Source organism: Sciurus vulgaris (assembly GCF_902686455.1).
Source record: "Sciurus vulgaris genome assembly, chromosome: 9".
Lineage (NCBI taxonomy): Eukaryota > Metazoa > Chordata > Mammalia > Rodentia > Sciuridae > Sciurus > Sciurus vulgaris.
This window is the reverse complement of record NC_136469.1, coordinates 70,640,627-70,665,454: the sequence shown is the minus strand read 5'-3', so window position 1 is coordinate 70,665,454 and position 24,828 is coordinate 70,640,627. Positions and strand designations below refer to the sequence as shown.

At 37.6% G+C, this 24,828-nt stretch overlaps 2 protein-coding genes across 6 annotated transcripts in view; one reads left to right on the top strand and one right to left on the bottom strand.

The window, feature by feature from the left end:
• Positions 1-24,828, top strand: part of HERC3 (HECT and RLD domain containing E3 ubiquitin protein ligase 3) — a 115,974-nt gene that overhangs the window by 85,343 nt on the left and 5,803 nt on the right. For 4 of the 5 annotated variants that reach the window (XM_079153206.1, XM_079153205.1, XM_079153207.1 and 1 more), the window contains 2 exons: positions 2,758-2,824; positions 3,512-3,594. In XM_079153206.1, coding sequence (XP_079009332.1) covers positions 2,758-2,824; positions 3,512-3,594 — 150 coding nt within the window. The remainder of the gene's footprint in view (positions 1-2,757; positions 2,825-3,511; positions 3,595-24,828) is intronic. The other variant, XR_013766070.1, reaches the window with a different exon arrangement.
• On the bottom strand, positions 13,725-16,199 carry NAP1L5 (nucleosome assembly protein 1 like 5). The gene has a single exon (XM_079153343.1). It carries the CDS (start codon positions 15,574-15,576, stop codon positions 15,019-15,021), a length of 558 nt encoding a protein of 185 aa, XP_079009469.1. The 5' UTR covers positions 15,577-16,199; the 3' UTR covers positions 13,725-15,018.

Genomic DNA, 24,828 nt, shown 5'->3' with positions numbered 1-24,828 from the left:
AAATGAGATTGTTAACATCCTTGGTACAGAACACCAATACTGGGAAACCATCAAGGGCAGGAGGGGTTGGAACACTGAGAAAGAGAAAATTTAGAAGGAATTTAAAAAAGAGGAAAAAGACAGAGAAGAACCAGGCAGTGTTAAATTTTGATTACTAAAAGAAAGGGCTGGAGAGTGACAGAAGTGTGTGCTATTTGCTTTGCCAGATTGGCTGAGAATTATATATTTTAAGTAATGATTTTGGCTGGTTAACCTGGTAACAGATTTAAATTCCACACTAGGAATTTTCATTCTGGGCAACTCTTGACAGAAATTGTAAGAGTGAAGCTCACTAAAGAAGAAAGCGTGAATGAGGTCTAGTTTTAAGAATGTATTCCCTTGGGAGTTGGGATATAATTACTATTGATATAAACACATTCTTCTTTTAGGAGTACATTTTTTTTTTCAGAGATGGTGGCACACTTCTGTAATCCCAGCAATTCAGGAGGCTAAGGCAGGAGGGTGGCAAGTTTGAGGCTAGACTGGACAACTTAGTGAGACCTTTTCTCAAAATAAAAAATAAAAGTTTGGGGATATAGCTTAGTGGTAAAATGCCCCTGGGTTCACACCTAGTACCACCACCAAAAAAAAGATATGTTCCTTCAGTGTTCATTAGTGTTTAGATAATGAAGTGTCTATGTATAGAGCATATTGCATTAATAAGCCATTAAGTGGTGCCAACCATAATGCCAAAAAACATAATCCTGCATAGTGAAATCCTCAAAGTCCAAAATTCTGAAAATTTCAGTCCTCAAAGATTGAAATGCTGAATGTTTAAATTCCAAAAATGACAATTACCATTGGCACCAAAAAAAAAAAAAAAAAAAAAACCCAGAAAAACAAAAACCATATAAGAGGGGTGGGTAGAAAGCTAGATTCTGGAGGCATGATTAGTGCATTTTCTTTCTCTCTCCTACTGGAGATTGAATCCAGGGCCTTGTGCGTGCTAGGTAAGCACTCTACCACTGAGCTTCATCCCCAGGCTTTAGTCCATTTTCAGTCATAAGTGAGATACTGGCATTGTATTAGGCACAGTGAATGCCTGGGAACCTGGTAAAGGTGTGTCTGTGAGGGTGTTTCCAGAGATTAGTGTGTGTCTGGGTGGATGACATAGATAAGATATGCCCTCAGTGTGAGTGGGCATCAGCCAAGCCAGCCACTGGTAGGGATGGGGCCTGGAGAGAGGTAATGAGAGCCAGCTTGCCTGTCTGAGATGGGACAGTAGAAATCCAGGCTCACTGACCTCTGGACTCTAGGACTTATACCTGTAGCCCTGAGCTCTTTTCCTTTGTTTTTTTTCCTTCCACTATTTTAAGTTGTCAGCATCATTTTCTTCACAATTCTGTATGCTTATGTATATTTCGTCTTTGCATAATTTCCAATACTGTATGTATAAATTGTGCAAAGGCTTTGAGAGTCTATTCATTTTATGCAATTTTTGCAAATTTGACTCCATGAAAATACATTATCACAATATTGAAATTTTGTGTTAGCATTGTGCATATACATAAAAATGTTGAAATTTCGTCAATAAATGAAGAGATCCCCTTTTTGTTCATCTGCATTTGTAAGATTTCTCCAGGTCTTAGCTGTTTGAGCAACTGTGTATGCAGGGATCATCCTTTGCAGCTTTTGATCCATCTCCTCAAAAGACTTAGGTTTTCTGTTACCATAGTTCAAATGACTGCAGCTATATAGCTGGATGCTCACAATTACCAACCATAGTTGGTTATCTGTTTATATATTTCATTTTTAGCTATATACTTATGAATGTTTTGTTTTCTTATAACTGTAATACTTGTGCAAATGTTTTTAGTGTACCTGAGTGTGTGCTTGCAAAAATATGAGTATTATTGCCAGTTTTTTTGTGTTAAGTATGCTGTTTTTGTTTCTCAGATCCCTTTTTAAAAGTGTAAATAAATATCTTTTAGGTCTGGGTCTTTGTTGCTCAGTGGTAGAGCACTTGCCTAGCATGCATGAGGCCCTGTTTTTTATTCCCGGTACCACAATCAATAAATCAAATTGGCTTTTTTAAAGTATGTGTATAAATACCTTTCATTAATTTCTTTTCCCCTGCAGTGCTGAGGATCAAACCCAGGGATTTTGCACATGCTAGGCAAACAGGCTTAATACTGAGCCATACTCAGCCCTAAAATGTTTTTAATTATTTTTTCCAGAATTACATTTTTTGGGATTTTAGACTATAGGAATTTTAGACACTAGAGATTTTGATCTTTTAGGATTTCAGTGTTAGAGATTATGGTGTGTGGAATTATGACCCAAATCCACCATTAAGACTCCTAACTGGATGACATGACTTTGTGGCTTTTTTTTTTTTTTTTTAAATGATGGTTGGATTATTTACTAACACAAATGGGTGAAGGCAGTCATTAGAACCATTTAGTACCACACCTTCATGTATGTACTTCCAAACAATACCAGGGTTAAGAGAACACAGTTATGTCATATAAAAATCCACCTGAAAATTTTCATAAGATTCAGTGTGTTTTGTCAGTAGGAAAACAAATGATTCAAGTCTACTGCTCTAATCCTCTTCCATTCATAGGTACATGGTTTTCTGTCAGTCTGAACTTAATGTTCTTCCTAGAATTTTCCTTTTTAGTTTTTCATTGCAAACATTCGGGACCTATGAGTGAGATTAAAAATACTATTGCAATGCCTGATTTACCTCTTTTCCTTTTGTCGTTCTATGATTAGGAGTCTTCAAGAGCTTTTAGATTACCCTGGTGAAGATGTTGAGGAAACTTTCTGCCTCAATTTTACGGTAAAAATTCCTATACTTGGCAATTGTGGCTTGGTATGGTGGTGCATGCCTGTAATACCAGTGACTCAGGAGGCTGATGCAGGAGATCATGAGTTCAAAGCAAACCTCAGCAACTTAGCAAGACCCTAGGCAACTTGAGATTCTGTCTTAAGATAAAAAAAATTTTTAAAAAGGCTGGAAATGTGGTTCAGTGGTTAAATGCCCCTGGGTTCAATCTTCCAGTAAATAAAAACCAAAAAACAATTATGTCTCTCTTTCGTCATGCTTAAAAGTCAAATTAACATTAGTTCCCTCCAAATTAAACAACGTCAGATTTCTCTAAGTAGAATTATTTTACTCACAGTATCTTGTGTTATAGGAGTTCAGTAAATATGTTGAATAAAGGGTTAATCTGTGCATTTAGGAAAATTATAAAAGCATTAATTTTTTTACTTCAGACACAGACAAGCCTTTTCTTTTCTAAAGTTCATGCCATTTTCTTATTGATTACATTTATTGGCAACCCCATAACTTTGAAGTTGTTTTTTGAGGTGTTGATATTTTCTGACTCGTATTCTTACTCCACTAAATTTTCTGTGATAATAGCCATTAAGTTACACTTGTTCCTAAGGTCTGTCTCGGTAATTTGGGTTCTAGAAAGGTAAAAGAAATAAAATTGAAGCATGTCTTTTTCTGCCTTAAATGTAGATCTGCCGAGAAAGCTACGGAGTAATTGAACAGAAGAAACTGATACCTGGGGGAGACAAAGTGACTGTGTGCAAGGATAACAGGTTAGTCCTGACCTCTGACTATAAACATGGCTATTTTATTTTTTAGCAGTTTGGCTTTTAATTAAAAGTATGTTTTAATCCCTTTGCCGAAGAATTAAGGGTGATAGAACAAGAATTTGCAGATTATGGTGAACTTTTAATAGAAAAGCAGGCGCTAGATCTGGATTTAGATAATGACTGTTTAGTTCTAGATCTTAACCTTATTGACTTTGAACCTGAGCAAGTCAAGCAAAGTGTTTTCTCTTAGTTTTTTCATCTGTAAAATGAGAATCATAATAATTGTCCTGACTGTCTTATGGGATAGTTGTGAGAATAAAGTGAGATAGTTTACAGGAAAATATTTTGGAATGAATGAGTTCCCAGTATCTAGGCCAGAGTTTCTAGTATTTAGCGGAGTGCCTGACACAAAAATTTGTTGAAATAGTAAATAGCTTAAAAATTTGTGTACATAGAAGGAAAAATCAACTCAAACTGTTTTCTCCCATAATACTTTCACAACTTACTTTTGTGGTCCTAAAAAGTATGAGGTTTTTTACCCCTATCAGCAGGCAAGCAACTAATTCTGCATAAGATACCAGCTTGGTGTCCTGTATTTCAATCGAATTCTGACACTTCTATCTGGAGATATTGTTAGATCCAGTAGGTTAAGGGCTCAGTCCCCAAGGCAGCCTCAGTTCCCCACTTCAGATGCAGTCACAAGCTCCATGTAGTTTTACCTGTGCTTCTGACTGACTGCTGTGTAAGTCAGAGTTCCATAACCCGATTCTTGAGTTTGATGAATTAGTTCAAGTGGCTCATAAAACTCAGAGGAACAATTATGTTTACTGGTTTATTAGGAAGAATATTAAAAAGGATGGTGATGCATAGGGTGAGGTATGGGGAAAAGGGAGCTTCCATGCCCCCTCTGTGTCACCTTCCAGTAAGTGCCACATTTTCAGCTATCTGGAAGCTTTCTGAACCTTGTCCTTTTAGATTTTTATGGAGATTCCTTCACATATCTAATACTAATAGACTGAGCAAGGCCTGTCTGTTCAGATTCTTCTTGACCTCTCTGCAGCATTCCATCCTCCCAGTGAGGAACAGAACCCCTTATGACATAGCGATATTAACATTTACTATCAGACAAGGTGGATCAAAGAAAAGCAGCAAACATTTGAACTTCTTTGACCTGCCTTGGGGAACCAGAATTTGTGACTAAAACCCAAAAAAAATGCATGTATGTATTTATCATATCACAAAGTGTTTACTTATTACTGTTATTTTACTACTGGAGAATGTATAATATGGGTATTAAGTTATTTTCTGCCTCATGAAAATTCAGGATTGATACTTTCAGCATGATTCACAGTCTGAGTTATCCCTTTAGAGAAAAGATAACTCAATTTTGTTAACTTTTGTATTAAACCAGTTATTTGCATACATATTAATTAATTCACTTTATAAACACTTAAGAGCCTGTCATATGCAGGCATGATCCTGAATATTGGAGATGAGTAACTTTTGTCCTTGAGAATCTCAAGATGAGGTGGGAAGGGTACATGTACATGAATGTATATGGTAGATTTTGATATGCATGATAGGAATGATAGGCCAAGTGCCATGGAACTGGGATGAGAGGCTTTAATACTTTTATTCAATGTTGAGGGGTGCAAGTGTGAGGAAAAATTTTAGGCAAAGGGAATAATGTGAATCAGGACTCTCAAGGTTGATACATGATGAAGATCGTTCACTCCTTGTGGTGTGTGAGCTAAGACTTGGATGGTGAATGGTTGTGATATTGTCAGAGTGGAGGTTATCAAGGGGTTGGATGGGATTGGATTGAGATGTGGTTGATACTAGTTTTAGAAAGATAACTTTAGTGGCCATATGGACATAGAAAAATAACTTTGGCTATATGGAGACAGACCGTGTGCATGGAGGCCCATAAGGAGGCTGTTGAGGTAGTTCAGGTGCAGAATTCACATAGTAGAAATATGAAGTTGGTCGTATAATCAACAGGCAAGCTGATTACACATGGATGAAAGAAATGAGGCGTGTATTGATAACGATGCTGAGGTTTCTAATTTGGACAACTTACTTGTAGGAAACAGACTACAAAGCAGGTTTGAGGGGGGGAAGTTCTACTTTGAATATGCTGCTTTTGGCATATCTGCTTGATACCAAGGTAATTATATTTAAAGCTGAAAGTATACATGTATTTTAAGAAAGAAGTTTTATATGATTGTTTTGTTTAGTTAGTTATACCCTAATGTAAGTCTTGTCTTGTCTCAGATTTTGCAATAAAAAAATCCTTATTTGATAAGAATTTCTTGGAGCTAAAAGCAGTTTCCTTTATGTATGTAACATCGGTAGTTTTTTAAACAGCATTTATTTTTTGGTCTTTATTTTCTTAATAAGAACAAGTCCATTATCCCATACAGTCTGAAAACATTTTTTTAGAATTAGGAAATATATAGCAGATTTATAAAATGGCTATGTTGGTTTAGATTATTTCTTTTCCTAATTTTGGTGATTGCTTTATAACATAGGTACCAGATACATATGTAGGTACGTATAGTCATGTGCCGCATAATGACATTTAGTTCAGTGAGTGATTGCATATACTGTGGTGATCCCATAAAATTTTAATGGAGCTGACAGATTTCTATCATCTAGTAATATCACAGCCATCATAAGGTCATAGTATAGCACATTACTCACATGTTTGTGGAGATGTGGTGTAAAGAAGCCTGCAGTGCTGCTGCCAGCCATGTACAATTACATATGAAACATGAGAAACAAGTATGTTAAACTGGTTTGTATATTACTATACTTTTTAATCATTATTTTAGACTGTGTTCCTACCTATATGTATAAAACTTACTGTAAAAAGAGTACGCCATGTTACACTTGAAGCAGTCTCAAGCATTTTACGTTTACCATGTCGCTTGATTGCATCGAGAGACCACATCAAGTAACTGTCTTGGCTTGTGTGAGAAAACGCTATTATATTCACTCAACAATGAGCCCACTTGGTGCATTATGTTGCGCATATCCCTGTCATTAAGCAGATTGTGGCCTACAGCCTTCAGTCTTGCAAAAGATGTCTTAGCTTTTGTGTCAGGTTTTAGAAAAGATAATGTGTATATCATTTGCTAGATGCTAACAGTGGTATACACAGGCAGTCTGAAGAAGGGAGCAATGAGAATGTCTGTACTCTCCTGAATCGTGTGCTGTCAGCATACTGGGTGGGGAAAAGAGTGAACTAGTACAGGCTTAGGCAGCTTGTGACATAGTCTGTAGTCAAGGTTGTTGGGTCTTAGAAGTCCTATTTGTATCTTTATCAATTAATTTCTCTTAGCCTACTTTTTGTCTCTATCATTTTTGCTGTGTTTTGTCTTTCTGAGTTTTTCCTCTTTGTATCTGCTTCTCTCTCTGTTCCTGTCACTCTCACTGTCTCTCTCCTTATTCAACAGACATTTCTTTGAATCAACAGTTGAATTGACTCAACATTTGGAAGACAAACTGTGCAGGAATATTGAAATATAACAGTTTATTTAGGGTGATAATCTCATCTCATGGAACCATAAGTGGAACATGAAGACTAAATTGAGTGGTCGAATCTGAAGGCATTCAGAGAAATCAACTTGAACATATGCATCTAAGAGAACAGATTGGGGATAGAGCTAGGTTTAGAAGCCTACTGAGATTTGAATGTTAGAAAGTAGTGGAATGGACATAAGAATGAAAGCTCTGTAAAGCGATGCATGAATCTGGGTTGCTACTTCAGGCAGAGAACAGTAAGTGCAAGATGGGTATTGGTTAGAGACATACTGGCAAAAGCTTCATTTGAACAAATGACATTGGCTTGCCTGCAGGATTAGATACAGAAGACTTTGGAAATTAAAGAAGTGAGACTTCATTCAGCAGATAATAAGAAATCACCTATTGTTTGTTAAGCACAGGTGTTATGATAAAAGTGGGTCCATGGCTCTTTGCCTCATTCTCCACTGTTGTGGACATTGCTCAACTCTGTTTTCACTGATTCTGAGAATCAAAAAAATTTTCTTTTTTCAGTGCTGGGAATTGAACCCACATGCTAGGCAAGTTGTTTTGTTTTAAAATCAATGGAACGCCTAGCATGTGTTTGTTTAAAAGGCATGCAGATTTTTTTCTGTTGCTTTTCAGTTGTTTGCCTTTCTTTGACTTCGCTACTGCTCTTACAGAACATCTATGATAAAGATGTTCTGATAAGACATAGATTCTTTTAAAGATAATACATAAATAATACATATTTTCTTTTAAAAATAATATATAAATCAAGAAGGGTACTTGTAAGGTAATGGAAGGAAAAATAAGCTGTTTAACCTCCTGTTCTCTCACAACACAGATTACTTCTGTGACCCCAAAAGGTGTGGAATTTTTGTTCTTTTAGTAAGCATGCAATGAGTTCTGCAGCAGATTCCAGCTGGACATTCTCTAATCTAATTCAGTTCAGATCCCACAGGTTGGAGGCAGCCTGGTCAGATGCTAGTTGCAAGCCCCAGGTTTTTTTTACTTGTGCTCAATTAATTTACTGGAGCTTGTCATAGAACTCAGGGAAACACTTACTTACATTTATTGGCTTATTATAAAGGGTGTTAGAAGGGATATAAATTAAGAGAAGCATAGGATGAGGTATGAGAGAGAGTGTGGAGCTTCTGTGTGTTCAGCTGTCCAGAAGTTCTCTGAACCCTGTCCTTCTGGGTTTTGATACAGATTTCATTTTATAGGCATGGTCAACCATGTAGAAATGTGATTAGATAAAAAGGGTATGATTTAACGACCGAGTAGGGAAATCCAGAAAGGCCTGTCTTCTTGCCTGAGTGATATTCCCTCCTCTCAGGTATGGGGCAAGACCCGTTCTTGAAAAAGGGTCTTATGATCTATCAGATAAGTCAGAGAATTTGTTTTCATTTTTGTTTTGGAGGCAGGGTCTCCCTATGTTTTCTCAACTCTTGAACTCAAGTGATCCTCCCACCTTAGCCTCTCGAGCACACACTATAAGTTTGCCCCACGATGGCCTGCCGGAGAATTTTTTTATGGCCAGCTTTCAAGACAGGGGAAAATCAGAGTATTTTTTTTTAGTTTCTATGAACCTGCCTTGGGGAATAGAAATAATTTCTTATGTGTAAAAAGGGCAGGAGAAGGCCAGAAAGAGATTTTTGCTTTTTGAGACCTGCTTCTGCAGTCTAAATCACTGTATTCTGAAGCTGTGGCAGAGCCAAGGACAAAAGGCAAAATCCTTTAATCTTATTATATTAGTTATTTAGGAAATAACCAGGGCTGTGAGCACTATACAGTGACTGTGGGCCCAAATCAAAATATATATAAGATCACAAGAAGGAGCCCATATTATTTATTTCGTATAATAAAACTCCATTTCTTTGTTACCATGACTTATGAAGTAATAGTTTTCAAAAGTTTTATAAGTCTTTGTACAATAAAATGTGTGGTTATGTTGCATATTACCAAGCAAAGAGGGATTCCGATACACTATGTTTGAGATTAACATATGGAACCACTTCTGTATTAGGTAAAAATTCAGGTTCTGACTTTTCAGGGTCACTAGCACTCGTTGAGCACACAGTGAGCTCATCCATACTTTGTTAGTCACTGCTTACATATCTGTGTCACTCGGTGAAGATCCGATTGCTTTCAGAGTTATCTGTTTATCTTAGTCCAGATTGCTGTAACAAAGTGCCATAGACAGGGTGGCTTATGAGCAACAGAAATGTATTTCTCATGGTTTTAGAGGTTGAAAGTCCAAAAATCAGGGTATCAGCATTAGTTACATTCTAGTGAGGGTCTTCTTCTGGATTGCAGACTGCCAATTACTTGTATTCTTGAGGGGTGGAGAGCAGTGAGGGGATACAAGCTCTCATGCCTCCTATAAGGGTACCAGTCCCATTCCGGAGGGCTCCGCCTTCATGTCTTTGTCTGATTCAAATTACCTTCCATAGGTCCACTTCTTACTATCATCTCATTGGAAGGCAGTGTTACAATATATGAATTTGGGAGTTGGGAGTACAAACATTTCAGCCCATAATACTGTTGAACAGCTTTCAAGAACCTAATATGGTCACTGCCACACTACTTAGTTAGTTGTTATCATTAGTGACAGCCAAAAAAAAGGACATGCAGTTTTTCTTCCCATTTCATTTTATGCTGCACAAAACAAATCTTATCAGCAAAGTACCTTGAGATCATGGTAAGAAAGATTTATGAAGTGATAGAAAATTAGTCATTACAGCTGTATTTTCTTTGCCTGTTATATGCCAAAATCTTGTCACCAGGAGTCCTGTATTATATGACTAAGAAAATGAAATGAAAAAACTATAGGAATAATACCTGCTGGATTTTTAATGTAGGCAACTACATACACAGATACTACTGGCACTGAAGCTGTTTTTGTTAACAGTAAGGTATTTGCTGTCATGGGTGCCTTGGAGGACAATGCTAGAGGAATACCAATTCTAGATCCATAATTTATTCCATTCCATTTGATCTTAAAATTGCTTTCTAACCTTGGAAAAGAGCTACACAGTCAAACTAGTTATAGACATCTAGGTAAAGGAATATCCGTGTCTAATGCTGGTGTCTTCATCATAGCTAAATCTTGTCACAGCTATAGTCACATCTAGATAATACTCATGTTTAAGTATTTCTCATATGCTATAACAGTGTTGTTACCACTAAAAACTCCTCACATATTGCTATAGATTCCCCCAGATTTACTTTGATTTGATACAATTAAATTAATTGCAGTTGCTGTCCTCTTGTTTTTTCCCCTATATGAGGGGAGTGGGGGAGAAAATTACAATAAATAGTAAAAGAACCACACATTGAGAAATGCTAGACTTAATTAAGGTAAATGCTCCAAAGGGCACCTGTGAATAAAACTCATGCATGACAAACACTTCTTACTCCTTAAGATCTATTGAAGTTAGGATTCTAATGGACTTCAGTTGACCTCTCATGATTGTATGTGAGAGGTGCAGTCTGTAAGGTTTGCATTATATTTGCACTGGACTTTATAGGAGCAGCAGATAATTAAAATGCCAGTTACACTTCTTGAGTGCTTACCACATATCAAGTACTATTCTAAGTGTTTAACACCTAAGCCTCCCTACTTGACAGATGAGGAAACTGAGGCACAGAGGCATAGGTCACTTGGTCAAGGTTACACAGCTGTAAGTCCAGGATTCAAAACCAACTGTTCTGCTTAGAACTTGTGCTCCATGAGCATCTGCGTACTGCCTGCCACTGAGAGCTTGAGGCTGGGGCTCCAGAGTTGCTGCACCTCTCTCCCCCAGGAAGAAAAATTATTGTGAAGAGTTTACTGTTTTACCTTTCAGGGAGACTATGTAATTTTTTGAAAACAAGGTTGGTATAATTAAAATCATACTATATGTTTATGAAATTGAATGTCTGAATTTTTACAGGTGTAGAGACAGTATTAAAATGTTTCAAAATATTTATGGACATTTTAATAGTAATTGTATAGTCTGCTATGTTAATGTGTTATTTTATTTGGATATTTGAGTTGTGTGTTTTTTTATTCCCCTTTTTTCTTTCCCCTCACCAACATTTTTAGTAAGAATATTTCAAACATCTTTTATGTATAAAGAGTTTTTGCCTTTGAAATTGTTTTTTAATAAGATTCCAAGGATGAAGTGAATTTTGAATCTGATGACAGATATTTTTGCTAAATTGATTTTGCTAATGAATTGTACTGTTTTATACATCATCAGTGTGAGAATCTCCATGTCACTCAGTCCTTATACTGTAGTATTCTTTCTTTGCCAAAAAAATGGATAAGAAATTCAGTCTCATTAATTTTTTTCCATACATAGCATACTTTACATATTCTGCACAGCATTGCTCCCTTTTTCTGCTGTGTTTATTTCTAAAACATTTTTTTAAACAAATTAGAGGTAGTGTCCTTGCAACATCATTGAATGTGTGAGATGCCCCTGAGTTTTTCCCTTTAAATTGGCTAATTTTACATTAAGTGAATTTCACCTCAATTAAAAAAAAAAAAGAAAGAAAGAAAAAAGCATTTGTGTCGTGTGTGTCCGATGCAGATGTATCTGTGTATGAAATTCGCAGGCAGGGAGAGCTGCTGTGCCCTGCTTGTACAGCAAGCATCAGAATGCTGCAGTTGTACATGTAATGCATGCTGCGCTTCTTTCTGCTGTTAATTTTGTGCTTTGTTGACTAAGTTTGGCCTAAAATGGGTTAAACATAGTTTATTGAGTGACAGTATTTGATTGGCCTTGAAGGGAGGGTATCCTGCTAGCTGTTAACTTGCAGGTTTTAAGGCTGCCTGACAAACTATCAAATAAATACTCCAGGATCACCCAGTTAGGAAATGGTGGGAACCGCTTGGCATTATGAAGGGCATCATAAACATCCCTGTGTCCTGGAGGAAATGAAAACCCAAGAGCCTAAAGAAAGACTACTGGTCAGAGCACACAGCAGGGAACTTGTGTCTCTAGATCTTGCCAGAGCCCTGTTTCTCTTAGTGCTGCTGTATAGGAATGTGTCTTTCCACTCCAGTATCATTTCCTTCTTTTAAAGCAATCTCCTTATGTCCTTTTATGTATTTCTATAAACACCTGCTTTTCATATGGTTCATATGAACTATTATATTGGGTATTAGCCTTTTTTAACTACGTTGAAATATAGATTTGAATATGAACCACATTGAATTTTACAGTTTTTATTTCCAGTTATTTGCATTTGACAATGTTGAGTATGTGTTTAAATCTTTATAACTTCCTAATTTTTGTGTTGTCCTGTCTATATTGATTACTTCTTTTGGTTTTATGCCACTCGTAGACTTTATATGTCCATGATAAATATTTAATGTATTTTCTTCAATTAAAAATATATTTTTCTGTAAAAGTCTAAATTATTGAGTTTTCCTAGCTATTTTTATGAGAAAGCATAAGGGTATATGTTAATAAGTTCCACATCAAGTGTGAGTTTTTATTTAATTGTGACAAATTAAAGGTTAATTTGGGAAGAATTGCCATTTTCGTGATTTATAATTCAAAGGCCCATGTTACATTTGTGAAGGCCTGTGTTTCTTCTTTTCACATAGGTAATACATAATTTTTCTATCAGTTGGTAGAAATATTTTTGATTTAACTATTTCTACTGTGAGAACCTTTCCCATGTTTTGATCACTTTTAGCAAAAAAATTATTTTTCTGTGTTATCTGATAGCCAGAGCAATTCATCAGATGATTATCTAATAGTTTTTCAGCTGATTCTCTGGGTTTTCTTCATATAAAAAAAACATATGCTTGCAAAAATTTTTTTTTCCAGTAAGCAGACCCTTTGTTAGTATTTTCATCATTTTTGCTTTTTACTGGATCTATAAAAATATTAAAGGACAATTTTATTTCTTATCTCTAGAAATTTATTGAATTTTATTAGTTTTTCTTTGCTTTGTTAAAGTATCATGATTAAGATAATCATGACGTATGTAATATATTAATTTTCTTTTGCTTGATCTGGCTATTGGGAAGATTAACATTACCCTAGGTGTTTGTACTAACTGTTGTCATTAGCAACAGGTCAAAGCTGCCTTCCATTTTCTACAAAAACAGATTTTGTATAATTTTAACCCTTGAGAAATGGAAGAGATTGGCATCTGATTTTTAAAATTTTTAGAGCCTAGTTTTTGTTGTTTTATTTTGTTTCTGCATTCAGAATGTCCAAATATAAAGTTGAAATATCCTTTTTTATATATTCATAATATCACATTAAAGTATATTATCCTTTCTGAGAGGAAATAAAAATCTGATTTTATATTGAAGAAATCAAGTTTATTGAATTTCTTATATTTCAGAATTAAATGCAAAATCTTTTCTGATAATAAATAATAAATAGGGATATAATGATGGCCACGTTATCCCCTTTTGTAACAGGAAGGGAGGGCTAAATTTTCTGTAATCATATTGATAATAGCTGAAAATTACCCCAGCACTTGATTCTTCTATAGGCTTTATGTGTATTAACTCATCTGTTCTTCAAAATAACTATGAGGAAGGGACTGTCCCCTTTTATACGTGAGAAAATAGGCAGTAAGAATACCAAGTCTTTTTTTTTTGAAAATACTGTTTTATTAACACCACAGTGGTAAACAACTTTATGCTTATGTTCTTTATAGATCACTGACTGACACATAATTCAAAACCCACAAAGAAGCTAAGAGTCTTTACATTAAATGTGTTCTTCCCAAAAATCCTTCCTGTATGCCAGTCTATCCTCAAGCAGTAAAATTTGAGTATGCACCATTTTATATTTAATATGTCACATTTAAATAGCAAAATAATGAAGGCACAGCTAATACAAGCAAACTTAAACCCTTTCTACTTCAGAGCTGGGGATGGGGGCACACACTTGGATTGGTTCTTCAAGTATATATTTTTTTTCCCAAACATTAGCTTCAGTGAGGAGTTCTGATGATTTTCACAGCTACACCCTAAAAGCTACATGACAAAGACTTCACAAGGATCAAACTACATAACACTGGATACACATGCTTTACAGAATTTGCTACATTCTACATCTTTTCAAGTAAATTAATATTTCTACAATTCTAGGTAAAGTGACTTAAAACATTTGGGGTATTTTTTACGCCTTTATAAAGACACTACCAAGAAAACACTTAAACATGAAACTGTAACTAATGAATACGTATGTTGACAATATTATACAGGTTATACACCCTCCTTCTTGGAACCACGTTTTTCTCTAGATTCAAATATTCAGAACATTTTTTCAAAACTCGAAATGGCAGTTTTCCTGGCCTCATTAACAGTAGTCTCATGATCTCCATCGCAGGCTTCTTCCACATGTCTCTCACCGTCTCTCCTCTGAAGTGTAAAGCTGATGTCGGGGGGAGGTTGCAAAAGCAAAGTCTTAAAGATGACGTCTTCCTCGGGTTCACTTTCTCTGCATTGGGAAATGTCAGGACTAAAGAAGAATTAAGCATTGAGAATGCGTAGTTTTGGCTTGGGTGTTTCATGGGTAGAGTAATGATCGTGTTATGAATGGATTTCAAAGTGACGTACTTAACTTCACAGCTGCTGACACCCTTTATAGCCTCAATCTCAGTCCTCACAGATCATGAAAAAACAATTTTAAGCTTAATTTGGCATTCTTCCACATCTTTTGATATCTTTGTTGTGTTCAAAATGAAAGTCAAATTTGAAAGGGCTGACCAGGATCGAATTGCATCATTTTAAATTATTTTAGGAATGTCAGAATAGATTCACATTGTATTTTGGTCAAAAACCTGAGCCTTTTACCGTCCAGCAATATTTAAAAGAAAAAAAAAAAAACAGATTGTTGTTTTCGGCCACTTTCCTCTGGTGAGCTCTGGCCCCTCTTATTTCTTGGCGTCATCAGGCACCTCGGCATGGGGATCGTCATCTCTCGCCCGCGCTGCCGCCCCCGCGGCAGCCTCTGCCGCAGCCTCTTCCTCCTCCTCCTCCTCGCCCTCCTCCTCCTCTTCCTCGTATTCCTCCTCCTCCTCTTCCTCCCCCTCCAAGGTCCATGCACAGCCCTCCATTTCTCCGGTAAGCTCCTGGATCTTGGCGAGTAGGGGCTTATAGATGTCATTATACTTTTTCTCCAGAGCCTGAAATTCCTTATCAAATTTGGCCTCTATCTTATCGCATCGCTTCTGCAGCTTTTTGAGCGCCAGGACCCGGCATTTCACCGAATTAGGCAGGCTCTCGATAAAGTCATTTTTAGGCTTTGGCGCATTCTCTGCGGGGGTCTGGGGCTCCTCAGCCATCTGAGCAGCCGCGCTGTCACAGTCGCCCGCCGGGCTGTCAGACTCTCCACCCTGTGCACCGCCTTCCGCCATTACCTCCTCTGCCGCCTCGGCTGCTGCCGCCGCCTGGCTGGGCTCCGCAGGTCCCTGGTTCTCCGAGTCGGCCATGATACAGGAGTTGCCGCAGAGGTTTAGGCTGGCTCCCGCAGAGGCCCTGCACCCGAGCTGCTCCAGAGAGATCTTGTGGATGGGATGCGGCAATCGCGGGTGACGACGGCCGCGGCGGTGACGTCGGCTGCGGCCCCGCCCTTTTAAATCGCGGCACTTGACTGGTTCCTTGCTATCAGCTGATGGTTGTGCGCTCACACTGCACCAGATTCCTCTTGTTGCTACCCTACCATCTCCTGGGCCTTCAAAACCCGCCTATTGGACACCCAGTTTCCAGTTTACGCAGATCCCTGCCCCCTACTTTCTGCAAAGCTGGACTGCAAATGCCAGCATGTGCCTGAGGCACTTTTTCCAGGAACTGCGTATTGCCGCATCCTGTTTTTGATGCGCTTCTTTTTCCCATCCAGTCCCATGGGTGCATCTGCCAGTACACCTGTCAGCTTTTGCGTCTCCCTATAGCTGGTGTTGGTCTGCCTTGGTAGCCTCTTTGAGGCTGCTTTAATCATATCTTAAATCCTACGAACTCTTGTCTGCAAAGTGGAAAGTATGGGAGAGCCAGCTCCCTTCTACCCTATTTGGCGACCTGTGGTATGTGTGCGGACCACATCTCTCCATCCAGCTGCCTCCCCATTCCTCACGTCTCATCCTCATGACAAGGTAGTCACGGGATGGATCTTGGAAGCGATTTTGGAATTTTTTGGGTGGAAACTCAGAGCTCCAGTATCTTGGTGTGTGTTCTAGAAGGTTCCACACAGTGGCCTATGGGGAGGAATAAAACTGGAAGAATAAATAAATAAATAAAGCTTTCTAAAGCATGGGGCCCAGGAAGAGGGCCTCCTCTTGACCCTCTTGATTCGTGTTTTCTACTGCTCTACCTGTGTATATACACACACAGCTATTGTCCCTAAGGCACAGTACAGTTCAGCACTGCTCTGTGGGTCTTAGCTTGTGCTTTGTATCTGAGAACCTTTGAAAAGATCTTAAACAGTGAACTCTTGTTCTCTGATAGCAAAGTGAGTAGCATTTTAATTTCTTACCCTGTTATATTTATAACCAAAATCAGAGCTTCTTGAACAAGGATTTGCACACAAAATTTAGGCATAGTAGTAGGCATATGATCTTTACAAGGATTCTTTAAAAAAATTTTTTTTTAAATGTTTTTGTTTTAAAAAATTTGTTCTTTTTAGATATACATGACAGTAGGGTGTATTTTGACATATTATACATACATGGAATATAACTTATTCTAATTAGGATCCCATTCTTGTGGTTGTATATGATTCTTTAGGAACATTTTCATTACTGATTTAAGTGGTTTTTTGGACTTGCTGAAGCTTTAAGCAATGAATTTTGAAAATCACCTTCCATCTTTTGGTTCTTGTGACTATTAATATGTAAATCACTTGGTGGTGATTTGGAGCAAGCACCTTATAATGGTTTACAAAATTATTGCATTAACATGCAAAAAGAAATCTAGTAATCTTTCAGAAACAGACATCTTTGGGCCCTTTCCCAAAGCAAACATTTGTAAAAGGCCCAATGTTATTCCCATTAGCAGACACTCCCAATTGTTTAATGTATTTGTGATTCCTATCATCTGTTTTACTTTTTTTTCCTTCTTCTTTTGGTGCCAGGGATTGAGCCCATGGTTTTACCAGTACTAATTGTGCTCTCTGCCTCTGAGCTAAACCTTAGCCCTTATTTTACTTTCTTAATTCTGTCTAGAGAATTTACTTTCTCCCTTCCCTGTTAACCTTTTATAAGAGAATTTGATTGTTAAGACTGAAATTTCAGTCTTAGCTTTGACTGAACTTGATGTGTTTATGCATTTACATTTGGTTGGCTGATGCTGTGTGTACTCTCTCACCCAAGTATTCTATTTATTGTTTTTTGATGGCTGCAGCCACCTTGAGAATTGGAGTGATTTTTCTCTTTTTGCAGATATCAACTTAGAATCAGGAAAACAAAATATTCTATTAATGCATTTTTTATTTAATTGACAGAAATGGGCAGGAGGTAGGCCTTCTGATTCTTATAGTATGGAAGTTGTGAGAGACTTAAAAATAAAACAACAACAAAAACAATTTAGTGAAATCTGTTGACTAACTTATTTTAGATGTTTGTTTCCTTTTCAGATCTTAAAAGTTGGTGTTAAGCCAGGCTATTGTTTAAAAGTTTGTTTTATTGAGGTATAATTTACATACATCAAAATTCACCCTTTTGGAGAATGCTTTCACAAACAAATGTAGCTAAGTAAGCATGACTTATTGTTATCAAGACAGGATAGTAACTATAACCCCCGCCATTCACTTATAGCTCTTTTCCTACCCCTGGAACTGTTTACTGTCAATAATTGTTTTTTTTTTTCCCTAGTATGTCAGAAAATGGAATCGTGTAAACCTTTATGATCAGCTTTTTTCACTAGGATAATGTGTTGGAGATTCATCTGTATTGTCATGTATATTAGTAACCTGTTCCTTTGCATTGAGTAATATTCTCATCTGCGTTTCCAGTTTTTAAAAATTATGAATGATGCTGCTGTGAATATTTATGTACAGGTATCGATATGCACATATGTTCTTATTTCTGTTGGTTAAAAATACCTAGCAGAAGGATTGCTGGGTTGTATGGTAAATGTACATTTTACTTTGTAAGTAGCTGTTTTCCAAAGTGGATGTACCATTTTGCCTTTTAATTAGCAATATTTATGAGTTATAGTTATGCCACATCTTATCAGCATTTGGTATTGTCAAGTGATTTCTCTCCCCTAATTTGATAGCTGTGTAATGGTATTCTTTATGATTAATGATACTGAGTATTTTCTCAATGTGCTTATATCTTTTTTATACTGAGGGTTGAATCAGGGGTGAGTCACAGCCCTAACCCTTTTTATTTTTTGAAACAGGGTCTAACTAAGTTGCTTGGTATCTCCCTAAGTTTATGAGACTGGCCTCAAACTTGTGATCCTCCTGTGTCAACCTCCTAAGTTGCTGGGACTACAGGCCTGTGCCACTGTCCCTGGCCCATTATTTTATCTTCTTTGATAAAGTATCTGTTTAAATCTTTTGTCCATTTTCTAAAAATTTTTTTTTGCTTTATATTTCTTGTGTTTTAAAACATTTTTTATTTATTTTTATTTCTTAGTAGATGGACACAATACCTTTATTTTATTTATTTATTTTTATGTGGTGTTGAGGATTGAACCCAGTGCCTCACACATGCTAGGCAGGTGGTATACTACTGAGCTACAACCCCAGACCTATTTATTGTGTTTTAAATGTTTTTCATATATTCTGGATGCAAGTCCTTTAATGACATGTGTATTTGACAAATATTTTCTTCTTGCCTATGGCATTTCTTTGAATTTTTGTAACTGAAAGCAGAATTTTTAAACTTTTGATCAAGTTCATTTTATTTTTGTTTTATGGATTGTCATTGGTGTCATGACTAAACAATCTCTGCAAAATTCAAGGCCATGAAGATTTTTTTCCTATGTTCTCTTCTAAAAATATTATGATTTTAAGTTTCATATTTAGGCTATGATGCATATTAAATTAACTTTTGCATAGATGTGAGGTTTTTGTGTTTTTTTTTGCATAGGATGTCCTGTTGAGCCATCACCAGTTAATTAAAACCTGCCTTTTTACCTCACATATGAGAATATGCTTCTGGACTTTTTCTTCTGTTGCATTTTTTATGTTTGTTCTTTCATAGTACTACACTTGATAATGTAGCTTTATAATAAGTCTTAAAATCAAGTAATGAATCCTTTAACTTTATTATTTTTTAAAATTATTTTGGCTTTTCTAGTTCCTTTGCATTTCTGTCTAAATTTCAGACAGAAATTGACTTGATAAGCTTTTTAAAAGACCCCTAGCTCAGATTCAGACTTCTAAAAACCATTGGTGCTGTGTATGTAGTACTTTTTCTTTTAGCACATTGCTTAAAACTTAAGTCAACTTGTTAAGAGTTATCTCATTTGATGGGTTTTATAGACTCTGGTGCATAATTGGTGCTGCAGTAACACGTAGTTATGAATAGTGTAGATGAGCCATTATGCTATGAAGGCTTTATCTTGACATATTGTAACTCTCTTGCAGCTGTCACACTGGAAATGAAGAGAAGCAAGGCAAGGGTGGGTGGGGGAGTAATTGGGAATAGCAGTCTATAGTCAGACACCTGACATCAATTTCTGCCCCTGCCCATATGCTAGTTGTTTGTTTTAGACTCATTTGTGAAATTAGAATAATGATCAAGTCAACTTTAAAGAGTTTTTTTCTTGATTTCTTTATGTATTTTTATTGAGATATAATTTTCACATCTTAAAATTCATTGAAAGGGTTAGTTTTGAATATTGTCTGAGATAAGTGTATCCAAGAACTTCTTGCAAAGACTAGTACCTAGTAAACTCTGTTAGTGACCATTATTAAGGAAGAAAATATTTTGAGAGCAATACTAATTGATGTGTTAGATATTAGAGTTTATACATTATTTTGCTAGGGATACTGCAGCAAATTACCATAAACTAGGTGGCCTAAACAACAAAAATTTATTGTTTTAATAGTTCTAGAGGTTAGACATCCAAAGTCCATTTCATCAGGATTGATTCCTTCTGAGGGCTGTGAGGGAGCGTTGTGTTCCAAAGCTCTCTTCTTGCTTGCAGATAGCTGCCTTATTCTTTCATCTCCACATTGTCTTTCCTCTGTGTGTATCTGTGTGCAATTTTTTTCCTTTTTCTAAGGATACCAGTCATATCATGTTAGAGCCCTCCCTAATGACCACATTTTAACTTGGTTACCTCCATAAAGATCCTGTCTCCCAGAAAATTCTGAGTTATAGGGAGTTGGTACTTAAATATATGAATTTGTTGGGACACAAAGTTTATGATCCTCTATCCTTTAGGTCTCCAGAATTCATGTTCTCCCTCCCCCTCCCTCCCTCCCTCCCTCTCTCCTCCCCCCCCCCCTCTCTTTTTAACTGGAAATTGAACCTAGGTATGCTGAGTTGCTTAGGGCCTTGCTAAGTTTCTGAGGCTGTCTTTGAACTTGTGATCCTTCTGCCTCAGCCTCCCACATTGCTGGAATTACATTTCTGTGCCAGAAGGCCTGGCTACCATGTCCTTCTTAAACACAAAATATCTTCACCCCATTTCAGCATTCTTTAACTCATTTAATCAACTCCGAGTTCACAATCTCTTTTGTGATGGCTGACTATGTATGTGCCAATTTAATTGGGCAGTGAGATGCTCAGATATTTGGCTAATTCTTATTCTGGGTATGTCTATGAGACTATTTCTGGATAAAATTAACATTTGAATGTGGAGATTGAGTAAAGTAATTGTCCTTCCTAATATTGGTGGTCTTTATCCAATCAGTTTAAGGTCCAAATAGAAAAGAATTGACATCAGTGTTTTCCTGCCTTAGAACTGGAATATACCATCCATTCTCTTAGCTCTGAGGCTTGCCAACTGCAGATCTTGGGACTTGTCAGCTTCTATTGCATGAGTCAACTCCTTATAATAAATTACACACACAGCCCACCTTATTGGCTTTGTTTCTCTAGAGAACCTTGAGTCATACATCATCTGAACATCATTTAAATCAAGTATGGGTGAGACTCAAAGTATGATTCATCCTGCGGCAAAATTCTTCAGGAGCTTTAAACTGTGAAGCTACACAGTTTTCTGCTTCTAAAATACAGCAGTGGAACAGACATAGGGTAGACGTTCCCATTCTGAAGGGGTCATGGGTTTGACGTAAGTCTGAAACTTGGCAGGGAAGTTCAGTTAGGTTTTGAGGCTTGAGAAGGCATAAGGGGTCTCTGGCTCCATCCTCCCTTTTCCAGCCCACCAGAGCGATGGCCCGCTGGAGTGGCATCACCGCTCCTTCAGTCTGGGCCCCTCCTGGTGGTGGCAGTCTCAATGGCCTCTGAACTGTCTTTGTGTCGTTCTTCTCCTTTCTTTAAAACAGAATGCATGTTTACAGCCAGACAGCTCTATTGTCCATTTCCTACCTATAGAATCTCAGAAATCTCTCAGCTCTCCTTCATTTTGTCCCCTCTCTGTCCTCTTTGATCCAAACTGACAGTGTTTTTGCTAGTTTGAAATTCTCAATACCCTTTTGGTCTCCCATGTGATTCTTGGGGGCCCAATACATTATACAAGAAGGCTCCACATCTTCCTGTATACCTGCATCTTTATTCCTTACTTCAGCTGAGATGGTTCATTGATCTATGAGCTACATGCCTAATCTCTATTGCAAAACATTGTTCAGTCACACTCATAGCCCTGTGTCCAGAACATGTTATTGGTTAAGCTAAAAATTTTCCCGACCTCCAAATTTCTAATTACTTTTGGTTTAGCAGTTTCCTCTTCAGTTTATGTCTTTCCTCTTCCTTTTTGCTGTGAGCAGCAAGGAGAAACCAGGTCTCATCTTTTAATTGATTAGAAATTTTTTCAGCTAAATATCTAACTTTCTTGCTTACAAGTTCTACTTTTCACAGAACACTGTCACACAGTGGGCTAAATTCTCTGCTGCTTTATAAGAGGGATTGCCTTTATTTCCAGTTTGTAATAGCAGGTTGCTTATTTTTATCAGAGACTTCATCAGAAGTACTTTCAACATTGATATTTCTAGCAGCATTCTGTTTATGACAGTATATTTTCTGGATCAATAAAAGCTTCTATACAACTCTCTTCTTTTTTCTTTCTGAACTCTTACCAGAATCTCCTGTGATGTCCTTATTTCTACCAATAGTCTCTTCCAGAGCAGTCTGTTCCTTTTTTATCAAACTCCTCAGAACTCTTCTGTGCTCTTCTTATTACCCAATTCTAAAGCCACTTCTGTATTTTTAGATATCATCGAACTTTTTTTTAAAGGCTTGTGCTTTTTGAAAAAAATATTTTTTTAGTTGTAGATGCACACAATACCTTTTATTTTATTTGTTTATTTTTTATGTGGAGCCGAGGATTGAACCCATTGCCTCAAGTGCACTAGGCAAGTGCTCTACCAACTGAGCTACAACCCTAGCCCCTCAGTGAACTTTTTACAGTCATTCTTAAATTCTTTTTCAGGCATTTTGCCTATTTTGATTTCTTTGGAATGTATTGGTAGAGAGTTGTGATGTTCTTTGGAGGTATTATATTGCTTTGCTTTTGCATATTCCTTCTGCTCCTGTGTTGAGATTTTTGCATCTGGTAGATCATAAAAGGTCCCATCTTTTATGGGTGGCCTTCTTAGTGATTGTGTTCATCAGCTTTCTTTCACTGTGACAAAATACCTGAGATAAATAAACTTAAAAGAGAACAGGTTTATTCTGGCTCAGTTTTAGAGGTTTCATTCCATAGTCACTTGGCCCCATTGCTTTGAACCCATGGCATGGCAAAACTTCATGGTAGAGAGTATGTGGTGGAGCAAAGCTGCTCACCTCATGGTGGCTGGGAAGCAGAAAGAGAAAGGGGTGGGGAAAAATATGTCCTTCCAGGGCACGTCTCCAATGACCTTCTTATCCAACTAGGCCCTACATCCTAAAGTTTTTAACCACTCCCAATATTACTATCACCTGGGGACCAATCTTTCAACACATGGACTCTGAGGACATTTAACATCCAAACTGTAACAGTGACTTTCTCCTCAAGATGCATCTTGAGTTGGCAGCTTGCTGCAGGGCACCATAGTGTAGTTTCCCTACAGCTTCTTTGGTCATGACTAACGACTTTAGGCATGGTACATACTGTGGCAGAGTTGGAGAGACTCACTGTCTCTGCAAGTCAGTCAAGAATTGGGGACACTTTGGCAGTTTAGGCTGGTGTGATGCAAACAGCAGTGGCTCATTGTGTGGCTACTCCTACAGTGGGAGTAGTAGCCTCGTTAGGCATTGGGGGTTTCCTCAGGCACTGTTGATGCTAGTTCTGCCATTAGCCAGGTCTTTGGGACTGGCAGTCCAAATAGTGATAAGAGAGGCCTAAAGCACTTGACATCTAGCCAGTTCAAACTGGTCTATACACTCCATGAGGAAAGTAGGTTGTGGGAATCACAGCACCCCCTGTGTAGTGCCCACACCCAGTCCTGACAGCAGTGTGCAGTCAGACTGGGTATAGGTTAGGGCAGCAGCTGAAATGGTGGTAGCAGAACTGTGGTGTTCCTCTCTGCTGGTTCAGTGACAGTTCCTGTCTGGGAGGCAGGTACAGCTGTACACATCTGGTGGTGGAGTGAGAGCTGGAGCCACAGAGTTGCTCAAGGCCCCTTCAGTGCTTCCCTGTGGGTGGGTCAGCAGCAGGGACTGCTGGTGTTTCTTTCCAACCCTGTCAGTAACAGGTGCCTGAATGCAACTTGGGGGAATGGTCTTTGGGAACCATGTTCTGTCCTGGCACTGGTATAAGGACACAAGTAGCTGGCTGAGCTGTTTGCCTTCCTGTTGCAACACAGTCTTCTACAGTATAGGGCACACAGTGCACTTAGGTTATAGTCATTTTGTTGGACAAGTTGAATTCACTAGGTAGCTACCTCCCTAGACAGTGCAGTGGAGGATTTGTGTAGTCTGAGATGGGAGTATACCCCAGAGCAGCCCAAACTCAGACAACAACTTACTTCTCAAGGCAGCTTATGGCTACAGAACCCTGGGGGTTTTCTGGGAGATAAAAGAGATCCTTTTTCAAAGCAAGGTGGCCGTACAGATTTCAGATTACTTATCTTAGTGGCCGCAAGCCTGTGAGGATTTAAAAACTTTGTAGTTGCTTGTTTCTGCATACCATATATATAATTTAATATCCACAAACAAAATATTTTATCTGTAAATAGTATGACAAGGATTGCTAAGACTTACAAAGCAAATATTATACACTAGCTTGGGTTCTAAGCTGTTTTACATGAATTAACAAATCTTGACAACAGTGTTGTGATTTATGTCCTCCTTACCCTTCCCACTTTACAGATGAGGAAACTAAGGCAAAGAAAGAATAAAGAACTTACCCAAGGAGCACAGATGTAAGCGGCAGAGCTCATCGTTTTAGGGATAAACAACAACTTACATAAGTGCTGGCATATTGTACTTAACATTCAAAAACTTGCTTTTCATTCCTTGCTCTTGAGAGCCTACTGTTTTGACAAATACAGATCTAATTAATTCCAGGAAAGTGCTCTGTTTTATGGTTTCTCTTGTATGACTATACCATCTTTTCTTGGACCATTCTCATGTTAATGGATATTAGTTTTATTTCTCTACATTCTGTATACTATAAGAAGGTGCTGTAGT

What these genes read in the sequence shown, in the direction of transcription:
- NAP1L5 (XM_079153343.1), bottom strand. Translation starts at nt 15,576, where the DNA reads ATGGCCGACTCGGAGAACCAGGGACCTGCGGAGCCCAGCCAGGCGGCG.